The sequence below is a fragment of the Nicotiana tomentosiformis genome, chromosome 1, assembly GCF_000390325.3.
Source record: "Nicotiana tomentosiformis chromosome 1, ASM39032v3, whole genome shotgun sequence".
In the NCBI taxonomy this organism is placed as follows: Eukaryota; Viridiplantae; Streptophyta; class Magnoliopsida; order Solanales; family Solanaceae; genus Nicotiana; species Nicotiana tomentosiformis.
The window spans coordinates 45,959,232-45,979,891 of record NC_090812.1 but is presented as its reverse complement, the minus strand read 5'-3'; the positions used below and the strand labels follow the sequence as shown (position 1 = coordinate 45,979,891).

The following is a 20,660-nucleotide window of genomic DNA, read 5'->3' as shown; positions in this document are numbered from 1 at the left end:
AAGCGCATTCGGCATAAGAGGAAGTCGAGACTAACTTCTGAACCCAATCCTCGAGGTCGGGTACCGCTTGTGGCATCCAAGGGGCAGCTGTATATCAGAGGGATATATTAGATAGAATCAGAGAAATATACGAAAAACAACACCTTATAAAAATTACTTACGGTCGAAATTTCATTCCTCGGGGAACGACATCTTCTCTTCCGGGATAATGTCACGGGTCCTCACCCGAATATAATGGCCCATCCAACCCCAATCCTTGTCTTCGTCGATGCTCGACATTAAAGCTTTCGATGCCCGATGCTGGAGCCTGATTAGTCCTCGAAAGATTTGAGGAGGATACAATCGTATGAGGTGATTTAGGGTGAAATCCATCCCCCCGGCCTTGTTGGAGAAGAAGCAAAGTAAGATTACTATGCGCCATAGAGAAGGATGAATTTGACCGAGGGTGACCTGATATCTTTTGCAAAAATCAATGATCACTGGGTCGACGGGACCCAACGTGAAGGGGTAAGTATAAACACTTAAAACCCCCTCCACATTAGTGATGATGCTCTCTTCGGAAGAGGGAATTTGCAACACAACCTCGGGACCCCAGTTGCAGTCTTTTCTCACAGCCTCGAGATGGCCCTCTGTTATCGAGCACATGTACATCGACACATGCTCACATCGACCTAGAACCGACGAAGGATTTTCAACCTTAAAATCGATCTTTAGAGTACACGGTCCAGGAACATACTCGTGGGGAGGTGGCTCCACCGGCGCCTTGTCGCCAGACGGCCGTGAAGAGGAAGCTTTTTCCTTCTGAGGTACGGTTTTTGAAGTTTTTGCCATTGATATAAGAAAAATAAAAGCAAAGGAAGATAAAAGGTTGATGGTGCCAAACGTTGGTGAAGGTGGCTCTACAAGCGGCGAAATAGAGGCAGAAAGAGTAAGAAAATTTGAAAGATTGAAGATGTAAGAGTGGTAAATGATAAATGGAAGGGTTATTTATAGGTTTATACCGTGGCGGTTCAGTATCAGCGGTGGCCGACCACCATCTGACATGCATTAAATATCTTGAAAGACTAAATCGACGGGACAGCTATCATGTACGTCATGATCGAGCCCAGTGAAAACGTCAGCTTATAACCCGATCGAGCCGTTGAAAATCATATCGCTTCTCACCACATTCTTCCTGAGAAACGAGGGGACTATCTGTATATGGTTGAAATAGATTTCGGTATTCGTACGTTTGATCGAATTCGAATGGTAAGCGACCGAAGTGAGACTTCGAGATTAGTTCCGAAGATAGTACAAACAAGCTTTGAGCTCCAAGACCGATCAAGAAATCGCCTCGGTATCATTATCGAGCCCATGACCAAATCGAACCGCAAGGAAACGTGAAGGTTGTCGGAGACGCACAAACCGATTGACACTCACCCTGAATGTCGAACTCGAACCAAGGCCGAGGGCTTGACCCAATACCGAGTTCGAGCCAGTATCGAGCTCGCAGACAAGAGCCGTTGCAACCGCACTAGGGGAGAGAATCTTGGCGGGAATCGAGGAAGAGACAATTCATCATGGATTCTCCACTATATATTTTTTGTTATAAATAAAGTAAGATCTCTCTACTATAAAAGGGGAAATCCTTGTAAGCACAAGAAATGTTCACACATTGTAAGAAAAGACTACTTCTCTTATTGAAGAATAAATCTCTTGAGCTTGTTTTACTTAGCATACTCACTCTTCTTGTTCAATAATTTATCTCCCGTTTTTATAGCCAAGAATCTAAACATTTTCACTTCTACGTTCGATTTATGTCAAGCTATATCACATATCCTTAGAACTACTTATAAATTCAACTATATCCGATTTTTCGGGTAAACATGTGTAAAATTATTTAGCATGACGAAAATCAAGCACAATCTTACTAGGATTTTCCCATTTTCCTTAAACTGTCTTGGATAAATGATCATTCTTGCAGTGAAGCATCAAGCAAGTGTAATGCGAAGTACTACTACAACCATTACTTAGTATAAATTAAAGATTCACTTTTTTTAAATTATAGTATATAATATCGTCAATCATAGTATATAGATCAAATATATCCACTGCCCTCGTACTATATCAGCCCCTTTTCAGTGTATATCTAAGAACAATTGGTGTTATGGCCAATGGGAGGCAGAGATAACCGCGTTTGACACTGTTGTGAAGCAATAGCGATAAGAGAAGGTTCATAAGTAATATGTAAAAGTGCTCTCTTTATACACTTGCAAACAGCTATACGATCTTTCTCTCCATTTTTCACCATATCAGCTATGTCATTCAGTCCTCTGCAGCACCTATTTGATGGCTTGATTGAATGATATTTCCCTTCAATGTACGAATAACAAGGTACTAGCCTTTTCGAGACAATGATATATGAAGGCTCGGCCGTTGCTGGTGGTGCTAGAACTAGCAAGAGAATGATCAGAGTATAGATCAGCTTCACCATTGTTTCTTTTTCCGCTGATAGTGACTGTAGTTTTTGTATTTGGTGATTGTGCAAATGACAAACTAAAGAGTATTGTAGATATATTATGTGAGCCAAGGGTTTGTTGCCTTAATTTCTTGGGCGGTTAGCACACAAGTATCATGAAATGCTGATACTCCTACACATTTAAAGATTGTGATCTTTTTTTGGGTTGGGAGTGCATTCAATTAGGCTAAGAATATGCTATATTTTGTACTTTTTGTATAAGAGAAGTGAGGAACCTGGTTCTGTCACAGCATACTTCTAATTTGTTGCCATCATACTCTACACATTCTTAATTTCCGGGGTGTAAGAACAAGAAAACAAAGACACTTTTATATGACTTCTTGCATTATCAAGGAAATGGTAGGATTTTTATAAAGAGAAGCAGAGGTTATATATCCTACTAATTCCAAATCTTGAATTCGCTTTGCAAAGATGAAAAGATTGTTTACTTCCAGAAAAAAATTAAACATTCTAAGTTAGACAATGCTAACACTCTAATGGGAATGAACTTCTCTCTGCCTTTAATACTTTCCAAGAGATTACAATATTTATAGACTTGGAATCAAATATTGTGTTTTTATTTTTTCAAGTCTATAAATATCGAAATAGAGAATACTTTATCCAACAAAACTACTCCTCTGGTCTTCTTGATGAGGCTTATTCAAGAATTCAGTGTATAGCTAACAAATTGCACAATGGTACCAGTACTATTTCTTGTGGGGAAGGAGTATATTGTCGTATACTGTAGTGAACTTCTTCCTTTCGTTTCATCATCTTAGCAGTTCACAGTCAAATACTAATTATTTAGGTAGAATTTAATCGCAAAGATGTCTGTCGACTGTCAGTTCCTTGAAACTTTGAAACTTGCCTTAAATGTTTAGATTTAGAAAAGCATTCAATGAGTTTCTTTAGCTGTTTCAATTTGGTTGGCTTTTGTAAGATCATTTTAGTTTCCTCTAGCTGTAACAATATATACCAACAAGTAATGTTATAGCCTTTTTCTTGCCTCCTCAATAAAAGTTAATCTATTGCAGTGTTATAGTCCGATCAATCCAACTCCCCATAATGTTCCAATATCTAGATTTTGTGATCTATAAGATGTTTGTCATATGCTAGAACATTTCCAGTCTTCAGATTAGGCAAAATAGCAATGATCTTTACCATCTCCTCGTTTTGAAACTGGCAAAGAAAAAACATGGATTTCCTCGTATGCAATTCATTGTGCAAATTTTACTTTATCGTATTTGGCTGAAGAAGAATCGAGCCAGTTGTGGAACTTAGCTTCTTAGACTACTACATTCAAGTTCTGCTCCAATTATATGGTCAATACCAATCTACTTTACAAAGAAGATGGTTTTAGTTTGTCTGTCGAAGTGCATTGCCATACATGCTTTTCAGTTGAGAAGCATGGAATTAAGGAATCAAAGTTGAAATTCCGTGAATATTGCCCTTAACAAAGTAACAAGATCTGGGAATTGTCAGTTCATATTTTATCATGACAGTTTTTGTTCTTGACTTTGATTTATGTTGGATTATTAACCCCATATGACTCTTAAACACTATCGTATAATTTGATCATGAGTCTCCTATCACTGACATCTGGAGCTAAACTAATAATATCCGAGGAATTGATAAATAGCACCAACATCCAAAGGTCTACAAACATTTGAATTTTACAGTGAATCTTGCTTGCAGATACATAATACGTTTAAAACATCGTTTCATACATATGATATTAACTTGTATGGTTCGTTCAAAATCTATAGTAGTTTAGGCAGCTTACTTGATCGCTATCCCTTCAACTCAAAGGAATCCTGCATGTAGGGCAAAAAGAAGCTAGGCTAGAAGATCAAGTAAAGCATTCTGTAAAAAATTGGCTGAAATATTTGTATTTACTTGTTACATTTGATATATAGGCATTAATCCGTCACCAAATGTAAAAACCAGTATGTGAACAAGACAGCAGACAGGTTAATGAAAAGTAAATCAATCGAATAGATAGTCCTTCCTTTCTTTCTCCTTCCCGGTTCAGGTTTTAGTTCTGCACCTACTATAACAGGATAAAAACCACAATATTCTGTAAAAAAATTTTCACTGTCACTATATATAACTTAAATCCATATAGTTTTAGTTTGTCGACTGCCATCATACTACATCAGCAATATCAAAACTATACCTTGAACAAACAGTGTTATGGCCAATGGGAGGCAGAGATAACTGTTGAGATACAAGAAAATGCTATTACTTAGCCACTTGGGCTATCTTTTCTTTCTTTTACCATTGGGCCCAGAAGCCCACCTTGTATTTATTTTATTTTGTAATGTATTAGTGGGCCGACCCATTCCCATTATATAGATAGAGAAAGCTACATGTGTAAGAGATAAATTATTCATTCTGTGTAAATAAAAAGAGAAAATCTAAAAGCTTCCGTCTCTTTCTATCTAACCTCACCATAAACGCAGATAAAATCCTCAACGATTTTCACTTAAATCAAGTTTTAACATGGTATCAGAGCCAAGATCTAGATGGATCGGGTAATTGTCTCTCGTCTAATATTACCCTCACACATTTTCATCGGAGTTTTGAGGTTCCGCCGTTTCTTCGCATTTCTGAGATTTTCCGGCGAGATTTTTCAGTGTTGACGATGAAAATTAGTGCTTTTCTACTAGCACTTGAATGTTTCTGGTAAATTGATCGAACCTATTTGGTATTTTCTGAGACGTCTTCCTCAACCTAGGATTTGGTGGTTTCTGCAATTGCACATTCAGCTAGGATTCGTTTGTCCTTGTCACTATTTTTTTTCAAGGCTGTTATTCCTTCCGGTCGCGAAGGAAATTTGGTACCCCTAGTTATCTCTTCTCATTGTTTGATTGTGTGTATTTCTTCTGATTAATTGTGTACAAAATGCCGAATGATGATGATTCTACATATGCGTTACCAACTGCTCGTTCTACTACTTCTCGTTCTGTTTTTCATGAAGATGATTATACGCATCCATGTCATCCCTTTTATGTGCACCTGTCTGATGTTTTAGGGTCTTTATTAGTTTCTGTACCTTTTGATGGTACTGGGTATGGGAGTTGGAGATGAACCATCCTTGTGTCTTTGTCTGTTAGAAATAAACTGAATTTCATTAATGGATCTTTAGTTAAGCCTCCTGACATTTCTCCCTTGGCGAGACAGTGGCAGAGGTGTAATGATTTAGTCGTCTCTTGGTTAACCAGCTCCTTGTCCAAAGATATTGCTCGTAGTGTTGAGTACTCTAAACTTGCCAAAGATATTTGGAGTGAGTTGGAGGAAAGATATGGTCAAGCAGATGCTGCAAGGGTATTTGAGCTTAAGAAAGAACTAGCTCACATCTCACAAGGGTCACTTGATATTGCTTCATATTTCAACAAAATCAAGCAATTGTGGGATGAAATTGATGCCTTGTCAATAAGTAGAGTCAGGTCCTGTAGCAACTGTGGTTTCAAATCTGATTATCAGAAAGATGATGATGTTCAAAAAATGTATCAATTTTTGATGGGTCTCAATGATGTATATGTGCAAACTAGAAGGAATAAATTCATGATTAAGCCTTTTCCATCTGTGAGCAATGTCTATAGTATATTGTTGTAAGATGAGAAGTAAAGGTAGGTCTCTACCTCTCCTCAGTTTCTCCTTACATCTGCCTCTTTCAATGCTGGGGTGTCTAAACAAGGCTTTCCTTCTAGAGCTAATTTTGATGCTCAAAGATCCCTTACATGCAAATATTGTAAGAAACCAAGTCACACCATTGACAAGTGCTACAAACTACATGGGTATCCTTCAAATTTTAAGTTCACAAAAAGGGCCTGGCAGTAGGAAACTGCAGCTCATGTTGAAGTGAACTCTCCTTGTCCTCCTGCTAATGAGAATTCTAATATGGTTCCTGATTCTGTCAAGTCATCTAAGTTTGGTAATGCTTCAATGATTCCTAGTTTGACACAAGATCAATTCTCTCAGCTGATGATGCTACTACAACAACCCCATGTGTGTGCTGATTCCTCCTCTACTCCTACTCTAATGGCTTCTGCTAACTTTGCTGGTAAGCTGTTATCAGAAAGTATTCTGCTCAAGTCATGCATGCTTTCACAAGTTGATAGTTTTATTTGGATAATAGACTCTGGGGCTTCTGATCACATGACTTCTCATAAGGGTTTACTTTTTAATTTGCAAACACTACCTATACGTTGTCTAGTTTCTCTACCAAATGGTTACAAATTCAAAGTTCATTTAGTAGGATCTTTGACTTTGTTTCCAAATTTCACAATTCATCATGTTCTTTATGTTTCTTCTTTACAATACAATCTTATTTCAGTTCATAAGCTGTTAGAACAATACAATGGGATTGTTCTGTTTACCAGAACTCTTTGTGCTATACAGGCCCCTTCTCTGAAGATGCCTCTGGTTCTTGGTAAACTGGACCATAACCTCTACAAAGTTTTTACTTCCTCATGTTTCTTCTCCCAGTACCACATCCAGTTACTCTTCTAGTGTTACTCCCCCTGTCGGTGTTTTCCCTGAGATACAAGAAAATGCAAAGAATGTAAATGTTGCTGACGCTGATGCACATGTAAATACTTATGCAATTCTGAATAATATCAATAAAATGGATGTGGTTTGGCATTATAGAATTAGGCATATTTCTTTTTCTAGAATGAAACACATCTCTATGCTTGGTTCACAGTTATCTCCCAAATAGTCCTTTTCTTACCCAATATGTCCACTAGCCAGACAAACAAGATTCCCATTTCCTGATAATAGTATACAATCCACAAAGCCTTTTCAGTTGATCCAAATTGACACCTGGGGTCCATATCACTCTCCTATATATACTGGCTCCAAATACTTTATGACCATTGTTGATGGTTTTTCAAGAGCCACTTAGACCCACCTAATGGGAGCCAAAAGTAATGCTTTTGTCCTCTTAAAAGCCTTCATTGCCATGACTGAAACTCAATTCCAATTTAAAGTCCAACATGTAAGGAGCGATAATACCTTAGAGCTGGGATCCAGCATTCTTGGATCAAAATTCTTTTCTGAGAAAGGGATATTGCATCAGACAACATGTCCTCACACTCCACAACAAAATGGAGTTATGGTAAGGAAACACAGATATCTCTTGGAAACTGCTAGAGATCTTCTTTTTCAATCTGGTCTTCCTCTTAGATTTTGGGGAGACTGCATACTCGCAGCCACCTATTTGATAAATAAGTTCTCTTCTAGTGTATTAAAGGACAAGAGTCCCTATGAGATCTTATATAACAAACTCCCCACATACTCAAATCTTAGATCTTTTGGCTGCTTATATTACTCTACTGTCCCAAAAACTCATAGGGACAAACTGCAGCCTAGTGCCATTCCTTGTGTGTTTATTGGTTATCCTTTTAGGAAGAAAGACTATAAGCTATATGATTTACAAAATAAAGTCTTTTTTGTCTCTAGAGATGTTATATTTCATGAACATGTTTTCCCTTTTGTTCAGTCTGGATCTACTTCTCCTACTATGTCACATTTGCCATTTTCTGCATGTTTTGATCACTCTGTTAAGAAGAATTCTTCATTGTTCCATGATTTCTTTTACCCTGCTCCATAAGTTGCATCTGCTGTTTCTCCTCATCCATATAATCCTGCTTCTTCTGATTCTGAAATATCTCTGAACACCTCTTCTGCTTCCTCTAATCTCCCTCTTTCTTTCCATGAATCTGAATTCCCCCCGTTAAGGAGATCATCTAGGCCTCACAATCCTCCTTCTTATCTGCAAAATTATGTCTGCACTCTACCTAATCCTAGCTCCAGGCCTACCAATTAAATTGTTATGTCTACTTCTAGTGAGCATTATGCATTTGAGCCTACTACTTATTCTCAGGCAGCAGCTTTCCCTGAGTGACAGAATGCTATGAGGAAAGAGTTTGAGGCATTGAAGACTAATGGTACTTGGGACAAAGTTGAGTTACCCAAGGGCAAGAAGCCAATTGGCTGCAAATGGGTATACAAAATTAAGTACAAAACTGATGGGAGTATAGAACGATATAAAGCTAGGTTTGTGGTAAGGGGTGATATACAAGTTGAAGGCATAGACTTCCATGAAACATTCTCACTTGTAGTTAAAATGTCTACTGTTAAAACTTTAATTGTTGTAGCTGTTAAAAGAAATTGGCCACTATTCCAACTAGATGTTAATAATACTTTCTTGTATGGGGACTTAGATGAAGAAGTTTTTATGAAGCTTCCACCCGATCTTTAATTATCTACTGTATCTCCTACTCCTATTTCCACCCCTTTGGTCTGTAAACTAAAAAAATCTTTGTATGGATTGAGATAAGCTTCAAGGCAATGGTATGCCAAGTTGTCTCAATATTTGTCCTCTAGAGGCTATGAGCACTCCTTCAATGACTATTCACTTTTTACTAAGGGTTCTGGTGATGCCTTGGTACTCTTAATGGTATATGTTGATGATATCATCATCACTGGGACAGATCTTTGTGAGATTGCCACTGTGAAAACCTTCCTCCATGATCAGTTTAAAATTAAGGATTTAGGCCATCTTAACTATTTTCTGGGTATTGAAGTGTTGTATTCTGAGGGTGGGGTGTTGTTGCATCAGAAAAAGTTTGTGCATGATCTGCTCAAAGAGTTTCACTCCTATGATTGTTCTTCAGTGATATCCCCCCTTGAGATGCATGACAAGCTGCAGGCTGATCATGGTGATCCCCTGCCCAATCCTGAGACTTATAGGTGCTTAGTGGGTAAACTCAATTTCTTAACCCATACAAAACCTGACATTTGCTTTACAGTGCAACATTTAAATTAGTTTATGCAGAGGCCTTGCCGTCCTCATATGCAGGCTGCTTTACGTTTGCTCAGGTATCTCAAGGGTACTCTTGATTTTGGGATCTTCTATAATAATTCTCCTGATCTCTCTCTCAGTGTATATTGTGATAGTGATTGGGGATCTTGCCCGGACAGTAGGAAATCCATCAGTGGGTTTTGCATTTTATTAGGAGGATGTCTAGTCGGCTAGAAGTCCAAGAAGCAATCTGTGGTCTCCTTGTCATCTGCAGAAGCTGAATACAGGTCTATGAGTAAGGCCACTGCTGAAATCACTTGGGTTTGTAGGCTTCTTTCTGATTTTGGTGTTATTTTTTCTTCTCCTGTTAGTCTGTTTTGTGATAACCAGGTTGCCATCCACATTGCTAAGAATCCTGTCTTCCATGATCGCACCAAACACATTGAATTGAATTGTCATTTTGTTCGCACCAAGTTGAATGACCGTCTGATTGAGCTGCTTCACACTTCCAGTGCCAATCAGCTTGCTGATATGTTCACTAAACCTTTGGGAGGAGCTGTTCATCATCTGCATATTCATAAGTTGGGGTTATCTCACCCTCCAACTTGTCGGGGGGTGTTGAGATACAAGAAAATGCTATTACTTAGCCACCTGGGCTATTAGCCACTTGGGCTACCTTTTCTTTCTTTTACCATTGGGCCCAGAAACCCACCTTGTATTTGTTTTATTCTGTAGTGTATTAGTGGGCCGGCCTATTCCCAGATAGAGAAAGCTACATTTGTAAGAGACAGATTATTCATTCTGTGTAAATGAAAAGAGAGAAAACCTAGAAGCTTCCGTACCTCACCATAAACTCATATAAAATCCTCAACGATTTGCGCTTAAATCAAGTTTTAACAATAACCGTGTATGACATTGTTGTGAAGCAAGTGTGATGCGCGTGGGATCATAACGAACATGTAAAATTGCCCCCTTTATGCACAAGCAAACAGCTATAGGACCCTCCTCGCCATTTTTCACCATATCAGCTATATCATTCAGTCCTCTGCAGCACCTATTTGATGGCTTGATGGAATGATTTCCCTTTAATGTATGAATAACATGGTACTAGCCTTTTTGAAACAATGTTACAAGAAGGCTTGGTCATTGCTGGTGCTGCTAAAACTAGCAAGAGAATGATCAGAGTATAGAATATCTTCACCATTTTTTTTTTTAACCATAGATACTGATGAGTGCGGTTTTCTTATTTGGGTGTAATAACTTATATTATGTGAGGAAAGAATTTGTTGCCTGAATTTCTTTCCCGTTAACACACAAGCATCATGCAATGCTGATAATTCTCCACATTTCAAGAGTTGTGATTGATAAACTAACTGAGCCTTAATCTGGATTCAGTTTTCGACTTTTTTGTTGGGAGTCTATTCAATCAGGCCAAGAATATGGTATAGTTTGTACTTCTTGTATAAGAGAAGTGGGGAACCAGGTTCTGTCACAGCGTGCTTCTAATTTGGTTGGCTTTTTGTACCTCTAGCTTTAACAGTACAAACAATTAATGATCGGACCTTTTTCTTGCCGCCTCAGTAAAAATTAATCTGTTGCTGTGTTATAATCCGACTTTATCTGATTTTAAACCCCATATGATAGTCAGCAACATCTTAAAATTTGATCTTAAGTCACTTATCAGCGATATCTGGAGCTAAACTATCAAAAGACCAAGCATTGATCAAATATCATCAACGTTCAATTGTCTGCAAAAAATTGAATTTCACAGTGTATCTGGCTTGCAGATACATAATACATTTTAAATATTGTTTCATACATAATTAATGATATCAACTTGTATGGTTTATTCATAATTCTATAGTGGTTCAGGCAGCTTCCTTGTGCGCGCGCTATCCCTTCAGTTCAAAGAAATTCTGCATGTAAAGAACAAAAAGTTAAGCTATAAGCAGATCAAGCAAGCATTCTGCGAAAAATGGCTGAAATATTTGGATTTACTTGTTACAGTCGAAGTTCTTATCTATGGGAGGGATAGTATAAGGAAGGCCACATTTCTTGGGGAGTTCAGCAATGCGAGAGGGAATATCGTGATCATCAATCACTGTTGTTTTTATACAGTTGCAGAGAGCAACTCCATCTTCTTTGGTTTTTACAAGCTCAAGTATGTCCTTTAAACCTGAACAACAAGCTTCCGATGGATCAGCCTTTAGATTACCTTCGACATACGAGTGACAAGGTGCTAGCTGCGTTTTAACAGTTGGACAGGATGGCGCAGCCGAGGAAGATCCTACGAGCGCTAGTAGTAGGAAACAAAGAAACACAGGCAAACGAGCCATAGTCAATGTTTATGCCTGCACTATATTGAACAAATGTAAGTGAAACTTTATGTGTGAATCCGATTCTTGTGCAGATAGCGACATTTATACCTATCCAGTAATAAGATGTTTCTTTCAACTCCTTTGGCTGTTACAACATGCAATTCTCATGAATTAGAGATTTCTCAGGTTGTTGTTCCATTGGAATTTCATACGATCTTCTTTTTCCCACAGGCAACCTAAGTTGATTGAAACTCACAGGGAACAACAATGCATTAAAGGTAGGGGTGGCAAATGGGTGGGTTGGATTAGATATGGGTAGGTCGAAAAATGGGTAATGTAAAAATGGATAAATTATTCGACCCAACCCCTTTTTAATACGGATAAAAAAACAGGTTAACCGGTAGATAATATATGACTTTTTAAATATGATCGCTTTGAATTCCTAATCTCCCAAGCTTGACAAACCCCCAATTTGAGTATTTACTAATGTAAAGGTTAAACTCATTAGTTATATATCCATTGGTTATTCATTGGTTTTCCATTTTCTAAATGGATAATATGGTTCTTATCCATATTTGATCCATTTTTTAAAAGTTCATTATCCAACCTATATTTTAATGAATAATATGTATGAATAACTATTTTCTTTTAACCATTTTGCCACCACTAATTAGAGGACGGAAAGGAAAACTTTGCTCTTCATAAAATTAATTACGTGCAAGTAAAACATGGTCTTTTAACCACCCAAAAAAAAAAATAATGGTCTACCTAGGAAATGTAATACGAAAGTGAACTTGGATTTTAAGTGGGTCAAGGAAAGTATATGCTAGGACTTACAAGAAAGTCTTTGAAGTTTGCACTATGAAGTTACAGAGTTTTACAGCTTACACTATAGTCTACTTATAATGTGGTTAGGACTACTGCTATAAGTTTGTGTTAGTGATTTGAAGAAGTTCAAGATTGAAACTTCCCATTAGTCTGGTAGTTTATTATACAATGATCCTGCACTCTGAACGTCACTCTCAAAAGAGACGGTTGCACGAAGGGGCTGGAAATTTGTGTTTCCAACACACCAGTAGAGCACCCACTTCAAATTGCAAAGTGTGTAATTAAGTGTGTACTTAAAGGACGAAATACAATCTCAAATTTCTTGGTCAGGCCATCCATTGACATTCCTTGCCCCAACATGTGATAGACATCTAACTGTAAGTTTCTATCAGTCAACCATCAATTAGTTATGTCTCATCTATCACAAACTAGTTGAGATCAGGTTTATGAACCTTGTGCACTCATATCATTATATTTGGACACTCTTCATTCCATATTTAAAAATAATAAAAGAAGAGCCTACTCATGTCAGAATCGCTAAATCCAAATGCTGCATATTGTAAGGGCTAATGATTCATGCGCATAGGCGGCCGGATCCATGATTTAAACTCTATAGGTTCAATCTTTAAGGTTCTTACTACTGAACTCATTATATCCTTAAAGCTATGGGTTCATAACTATAATTATAATGATTGTAGTGATTTTTTACATATAAATTTTTATTCCACGTCGAAAGTTATGAGTTCAATTGAACCCGATATTATAGGGCTACATACGCCCCTGTTCATGCGTGTAGTTGTGCCAAGAAGTTAACATTTGCAGTAGCAGTTGATGAAGGAATAATTCCAGATCCTAACCAGCTTGGGGATGATTTTGTCGAGTCATTCAGGCTTATCAAAGAGGCATCTCCAAATTTAGGACTGTTAGATATTGTCGGAGTGTATTTTAAATATTAGATTATTTGTCGGATAGATAGTCAAATATTGTAGGTAGAAAACGTGATCTCAGGGATGCATTGTTGACTTGTGTGTCTAGCTTTTGTGTATATATTCTCGATGTAATCTATCATTTTAAGTATGAAGTGAAATACACTTACATCATTCACATGGTATCAAAGCCTCTACGATCTCGGTAGAGACTCATACTTTTTCGGTTGCTTTTTTCGACAGTCACTACTCCGGGTCAGATCTTGTTACCCTCTGACCCCGAATCCATTAGTAGTCTCCTTTCCCAGCCATGTCTTGTTTCCATAAGAAAACACTTGAGTTCAGAAAGAATAGGCACTGTAATCACATTTATCTGCCACCAAAATTTCATCTTTGTGTATGCATTCAATTTTAACCTTGGATCCAGCGAGATACTTGGTAGCTTCAGTCTCAAAGCCACAGCGGCAAGTGTCACAATAAAATTTACCCTTAACAAGGAAAGGGGAAGTGGCAGCTGCCAAAGAAGCAAAGAGTAAACAAAGAGAAAAGAATGCAATCAATCTTGCCATTTTTGGAACGCGTAAGAAATTTCTCTACTTTTGCTTCTTATTGTTGTTGTTGAAGTTGTAATAGGATAGGAAGAAGAGTTGTTGGGTCTTGTATTTTGAGAGAGGAATAGAGTAATTGGGTTTCTGATAAGCTTTTCCTTAAACTATTTCAAATCCCATTTTTATTGCCTTTCTTTTACACTAGGGGGTTATTTTGTCCTACCTCTTTATTGCTTTTTCAAAGAGTTCACTATAGATGTCTGTTTTTCCTCTACATCAAGCCATTATTTTGGCTTATTCTGGATTCTAGTGGAAGTTATTTGCAACATATTAGTTTTTACACATTTGACCTTTCTGGAATTAGAATCTCAAAATGTCGGAGCAAGATGGTTCTTCGCAGACAGGTGACATCAAACCATTCTTTTCTTCTACTAAGAGGACTAAGTGGAATAGAATTGATGCACAATTGTGCAATCTTTTATGGAATTCTTTAGATCCTAAATTACTCAACCTATTTCAATCTTGTAAGAGTTGCTATAAAGTTTAGACTAAAGCTAAGACTTTGTATACGAATGATATACAACGTAAATACAAAGTTGTATCAGATTTAGTCCAGTTATAGTAAAATAATCAAGATTTGGCGAGTTATATAGGACAAATAGATACCTTAAAAGATCAATTTGACTCTCTCGTGCCACTATCTGCAAGTGTCACCACACAAGAGCAACAAAGAGGTAAGTTTTTTTATGGTTTTGGCACTAAAAGGACTTCGATCTCATCTTAGTCTTGTAAGGGATCAAATCTTGGCGAGTTCTACAGTTCCTTCCTTAGTTGAAGTGTCTGCCCGATCATTGCATGTTGGCTCAGAAATACTTGATACTATTAAACTTGAGACATCTGTGTTAGCTGTGCAAAATGAAAACTCACAGGAACAAAATGTCTCACAAAGGGGGAAAGGTAAAAGCTCTAGACCCTACTGCAACTATTGCAACAAGCTAGGCCATACTCGACAAACATGTTGGAAACTTCATGGTCGACCATCACGTACTGACAATCACAGTACATCCCACATGGTTCGGGCTCGTGTAGATACAGATAGTCAACATGCTGATTCTATTACTCTGTGTAGAGTGGATTATAGTGATTACTTGCAGTATCAAACGGCCAAACAACAATCACTTTCATTTGGCACCTCACAAACTGGTAATTCCTTTGCTTGTCTGACCAGGTCTTCACCCACTTGCTCATGGATATTGAATTCTGGTGCACCTGACCATATTTCTGGTAATCAAAAACTTTTCTCAAACCTTGTTTATTCCTTAAACCTCTCTGCAGTTATCCTTGCTAATGGTTCATGAACTATAGTAAAAGGAATAGGAGAAGTGCAACTTCTTCCCTCTATTTCTTTAAACTCGGTCTTATTTGCTCCCGAATGCCCATTCAATATAATTTCCATTAGCAAATTAACCAAAAACCTCAGTTGTTTTGTCAAATTTATGGCTAACTTTGTTATTGTATAGGACCAGAGTACGAGAAAGACGATTGGAGCAGGATATGAGTCACAAGAACTATATCACATGTCTAAATCTCAACTGCCAGTTGACTTCATTTTTGCTGCCTCAGTTGATTTTCTCCACAATCGTTTAGGCCACCCGAGTCTTGCAAAGCTTCAGGTAATAATTCTTAGTCTTTCCACGTTGTCTCCTTTTGAATGTGAGACTTGTCAACTTGGAAAACATACTCGCACTTTGTTTCCCAAAAGAGTCAATAATAGGGCCTCGTCTATGTTTGACATTGTTCACTCAGATGTATGGGGTTCTAGTCGTGTTGTTTCAAGTTTAGGATTTTAATATTTTGTTACCTTTATTAATGAATTTTCTCGCTGCACATGGATATTTTTAATGAAAAATCGTTCTGAATTATTCTCCTATCTTTCAAAAATTTTGCACTGAGATAAATAATCAATATTGTGTTTCAATAAAGGTATTACGTAGTGACAATACCAAGGAGTATTTATCATCTTCATTTTCCAAATTCATGTCATCTCAAGGGATTACTCATCAGACTTCTTGTGCATATATTCCTTAACAGAATGGCGTCGCCGAACGTAAAAATCGGCATCTTATTGAAACTGCTCGTACTTTACTTATACACTATCATGTTCCTCTTCGTTTTTGGGCAGATGTTGTTCTCACTGCTTGTTATCTGATCAATAGAAATCCCTCTACCGTATTGTAATATCAAAGTCCTCACTCAATTCTCTTTCCTGGTCAAAATCCCTATCATCTACCTTTGAGAGTATTTTGGATGTACCTGTTTTATTCATGATCACAGTCCTTGTAATGACAAGCTCCAACAAAAATCTATTAAGTGTGTCTTTCTTGGATACTCTCATTACTGTATAGGCCAAAATCTGTCTTCAGAATATTTAGCGTAATATGGCATTAAAGAAAGTTATCGGTCGAGCTCACCCAAGACGCATCAAGGTCAATGGCCGAGGTGCCGACATGAGTCGTGGTCAAGATATCGACGGAAATCGAAGTCAAGATATCAACAATGGTCGAGGTCGGGATTGACTATTGATGATAAGACTTGTAACGGCATTAGGGTTTCCTAGGAAAAAGAACCCATATATATAGTAAGAAGAGACAATGATAGTGGCATGTAATATTGATTCTCATAAGAACACTTTTGAGAAGAAGACTCTCTCTCTTGCAAAAACACAAAGATTACCTTTTAACAAATTTTCTTGTTCATATATTATTCCCTACCTTTCTATCAGATCCGAGGATTGTTCATGCGAATCTTGGATCTATCTGTCATTCATCATTATGAGGCAAAATATTCGTCTCACCCATCCATTATTGGGTGAATCATTCTCTTTATTTACTTAAATGTCATTAAATGACATTTATTGTTAGTTTTATCACCCTAAATGTTCTTTCTTTAAGAATATCTTACATTTATTGTCACCAACCATATACGGAATCTGTTCTGGTCTACTATACATTTTTGTGCTTAATATCTAGAGTTATTATCTTTAGTTAGATTTAGCCTCATACTACGTAAATTTAATAGTTTAACCGGATATTATATTTTTTGGTCAAATAATTTGGCGCCGTCTATGGGGATTTTCTAACTAAGTCTTTTAGTTTCTTCTAGATCTACTACCGGCACTGGTGGCTGACGTGAAAAAAAAGAAAAGAAAGAAAAGATGAACCTCTTTTCTCTCTCTCTGCATGCACAGATCTAACATGGCAGGTAACAGAGAAGAAAGAACGAGAATAATGAGTGACCTCCCAACCAACCTCATGGACATTATCCACGAAAGCTCTGAAGCAGTGGACGAGGACACAACGCCCAATGCCTCCCCTAGGCGAGGTGGATCACCCCTCCCCACTGCAGCATCACAAAGTCCCTTGGCAAGACAGCCTCCGCATCCATAGAGAGGAGACGTCGCCAGCAATACAGAAACTCCTTGAGGCCTGGCTGACTGATACACTGACCAGCGTCCTCCATAAACCCGTTTAGGATGCGACTGCAGCAAATGCGAGAACCTGTGCTGCACTACCAGTGACCGAGCAATATGATCAACCTCCACTCCTACCCGTGATGACAGGTATCACTCACAATATTGTTAATAATGCAGACGATGACGCTCTCACAACCATTCTGAAAAGGATGGAGGAAATGGAAAATGAGAACAAGGCTCTTCGGGATCAAATGAGAGAACACCCAGAAATGGTCGATAAAATACCGGGAGCTCCTAAGTTATTGCCGAAGAGAGATGCCGGTCGGTTCGTCGAGCAGCCGTACAGTGATAGTGCTGCCCCATATTGCATACTGAAGACTTTCAAAATGCCGCCTTACCTGAAAATATACGATGGCACGACCGACCCCGAGGATCATGTGACCCACTACATCACCGCTATGAAAGGCAATGACCTAGACAAAGAACAAGTATCCTCCATTCTACTGAAGAAATTTGGCGAAACCCTCACGGGAGGGGCATTAACCTGGTACTCGCAACTGCTAGCTCATTCCATCGAGACCTTCGAGAAAATGGCCAATAAGTTCATGATGGCCCATGCCAGGGCCAAGAAGGCCGAGGCAAGGGTGAATGATATCTTTGCTGTCAAACAGTCCCCGGGGAGAAGGACTGAGGGACTTCCTCGCCAGTTTCAACCGAGTGAGAATGACTTTGTCCAATGTATCAGAAGGAATGACGGTAGTCGCTTTTCAAAACGGGTTGAACAGAAATGGTTCAAGAGCGACAAGAAAATTATTAAGTCGGCTTATGAAATACCCCCAACAACTTGGGACGAAATACATAATGCATAATGTGCCGAAGTTTAAGCAGACGAAGACGACCTCAATGGGCCGACGCATCGACTAACCTCAGTACAAGCAGAATCCAGAAAAGATAGGAGAAGTGATATAAGGAGAGATCTAGTGGCCTCACAGCCAAATCGGGAACAACATCTCCCATATGTCAGAACTACCGATGTCTCCTCACCTCACCATTAAGAAGGCCCGCCCCGATCAAGAACATGGACTCACCGGAATGAAAGAGGTATGCCCTCTTTACTATCCGCTCACAATTTTGCGTGTCACCTATAGAGATCGTCTACACCTTGGAGAAGCTCGGACCAAAGGTAAAGTGGCCGCATAAAATGAGGTCAGACCCTAAAACTAGAAAATCAGACGCCCTCTGTGAGTTCCATTAAGATCGAGGACATAAAACCGAAGATTGCATCGCCCTAAGACAAGAGGTCGTAAACATGTTGCGACAGGGAAACCTCAAAGAATTGATAAGCGATTGGGGAAGAACCAACTTTTCCAGGGGACGCGAACAACATCAAGGGCCGCTGAAGCCGCCCTCGCCAGCCCGCACCATCCACATGATCATCGGTGGTGAAGACGATGCTTCCATCAATAGTGTGAAGTTCACCACGACCCACAAGCTCAAACGGTCGATCACCCACGAACAGTATGATGAACTTGAAGAAAGTATCATCTTCGCTAAGTCAGATACCAAAGGTTTGACATTCCCTCACTATGACACTCTTGTTATTACTTTACGAATTTTAGATACCGACATAAGACGTATTATGGTAGATGACGGGAGCGGCGCGTGTATTATTCACCCCCGATTACTCATACAAATATAATTTGAGGACAAGATAGTACCATGCTGCATCACACTAACAGGCTTTACCAATGCAGTTGAACGAACATCTAGCGAGATCACACACCCCCGTCCTGGCGGGTGGCGTCACTCTGGAGATCACATTTCACATCATGGACCAGGACAGAGCATACAACTCCATAATAGGGTGACCGTGGATACACTCCATAAGAGCCACACCCTCCAGCTTGTACCAAGTCATCAAATTCCCAACTCCATGGGGCATATTCAACATACGCGGAGAACAACACACATCCCAAGAGTGCTACCGTATCGCCCTAGACTGCACGGCCACCCAACAAATAAGAGATGAAGAGAAGGGAGCATAGCAATCAACAGGGTCGAGGTCAGTAGGCGACGACATCGAGGACATCATCAGAGACCCCGATGTGGCCGAGGCCGCAGGATCGACCATAGAGGACCTCGACCCCGTTCAGCTAGATGACAACGACCATATCAAGAAAGTCTACATCAGTTGCAAACTCCAAGAATTGGGTAAGTTTCGCAAATTTCTAATTACTAACGCGGACTTGTTTGCTTTTAGCCATGCAGATATGCCAGGTATCCCAAAGGAGATCGCCATCAATGATGCAGTGCACGAAGAAGTGAAAACATTATTGGAAAATGGCTACGTCAGAGAGTCGAAGTACCCCCAATAGGTCGCCAATATGGTCATGGTGAAAAAGAAGAATGGCAAGTGGCGGATGTGTGTAGATTTCACCGACCTGAACAAAGCTTTCCCCAAGATTTGTTTCCACTACCTCATATCGACCAGCTTATCGATGCGACAACCGGGCATGAGTTGCTGAGTTTCTTGGATGCCTACTTGGGCTACAACCAAATCCTTATAGAGGAAGAGGACCAGGAAAAGGCCACCTTCATCACCCACCAGGGGAGGTACTGCTACAGGGTCATGCCTTTCAGATTGAAAAATGCGGGGGAAACTTATTAAAGGTTCGTGACGAAGATGTTCAAAGAACAACTCGGAAAAATGATGGAGGTATACATCGACGACATGTTGGTCAAGTTCAAAAAGAAAGAAGATCATATCGACCATTTAAGAGAAGTCTTCGGCATACTCAGGCAATACGACATGAAACTGAACCCTGAGAAATGTGCATTTGGCGTGGCCTCAGGGAATTTCTTGGGTTTCCTAGTGTCGCAGCGGGGTATCGAGGTCAATCCCGACCAAATCAAGGCCATCGAGGGTATACCAGAGCACTTGACCACCAAAAAGCAGGTCTAGAAACTAATTGGCCGTATCGCCGCTCTGTCAAGGTTCATCTCGCGATCCTCCGATAGGTGCCACAAGTTCTTTGGCGTACTCAAAAAGGAGAATGACCTCTAATGGACCCCTGCGTGCATCCAAGCACTGAAGGAGTTAAAGGTGTGCCTGTCCTCGCCACCGTTGCTCTCAAAATCGAAACCAGGATAGCCTCTCCTCGTCTATATTGTCGTGTCCGAAGTATCTGTGAGCATAGTCTTAGTCCAAGAAAATAAAGGTACGCAATCTCCCATCTATTATATTAGCAAGACACTAGTCG

At 39.2% G+C, this 20,660-nt stretch overlaps 2 protein-coding genes and 1 long non-coding RNA gene across 3 annotated transcripts; 1 reads left to right on the top strand and 2 right to left on the bottom strand.

Moving 5' to 3' along the window:
- Nucleotides 1-2,128: 2,128 nt before the first annotated feature.
- LOC104118224 (non-specific lipid-transfer protein-like) lies at nucleotides 2,129-2,473 on the bottom strand. The gene has a single exon (XM_009629434.1). The coding sequence runs from the start codon at nucleotides 2,471-2,473 to the stop codon at nucleotides 2,129-2,131; it is 345 nt and encodes a 114-aa protein (XP_009627729.1).
- A 2,297-nt stretch (nucleotides 2,474-4,770) lies between these two features.
- LOC104118216 (uncharacterized) lies at nucleotides 4,771-10,149 on the top strand. Its single transcript, XR_691222.4, has 2 exons — nucleotides 4,771-6,563; nucleotides 6,902-10,149. It is a non-coding gene; the product is annotated as an uncharacterized lncRNA (long non-coding RNA).
- A 1,059-nt stretch (nucleotides 10,150-11,208) lies between these two features.
- On the bottom strand, nucleotides 11,209-11,644 carry LOC104118217 (non-specific lipid-transfer protein-like). The gene is made up of 2 exons (XM_009629424.4): nucleotides 11,307-11,644; nucleotides 11,209-11,224 (listed from the first exon to the last, which is right to left on the bottom strand). The coding sequence occupies exons 1-2, from the start codon at nucleotides 11,642-11,644 to the stop codon at nucleotides 11,209-11,211; spliced, it is 354 nt and encodes a 117-aa protein (XP_009627719.1).
- Nucleotides 11,645-20,660: the final 9,016 nt, after the last annotated feature.

What these genes read in the sequence shown, in the direction of transcription:
- LOC104118217 (XM_009629424.4), bottom strand. Translation starts at nt 11,644, where the DNA reads ATGGCTCGTTTGCCTGTGTTTCTTTGTTTCCTACTACTAGCGCTCGTA.
- LOC104118224 (XM_009629434.1), bottom strand. Translation starts at nt 2,473, where the DNA reads ATGGTGAAGCTGATCTATACTCTGATCATTCTCTTGCTAGTTCTAGCA.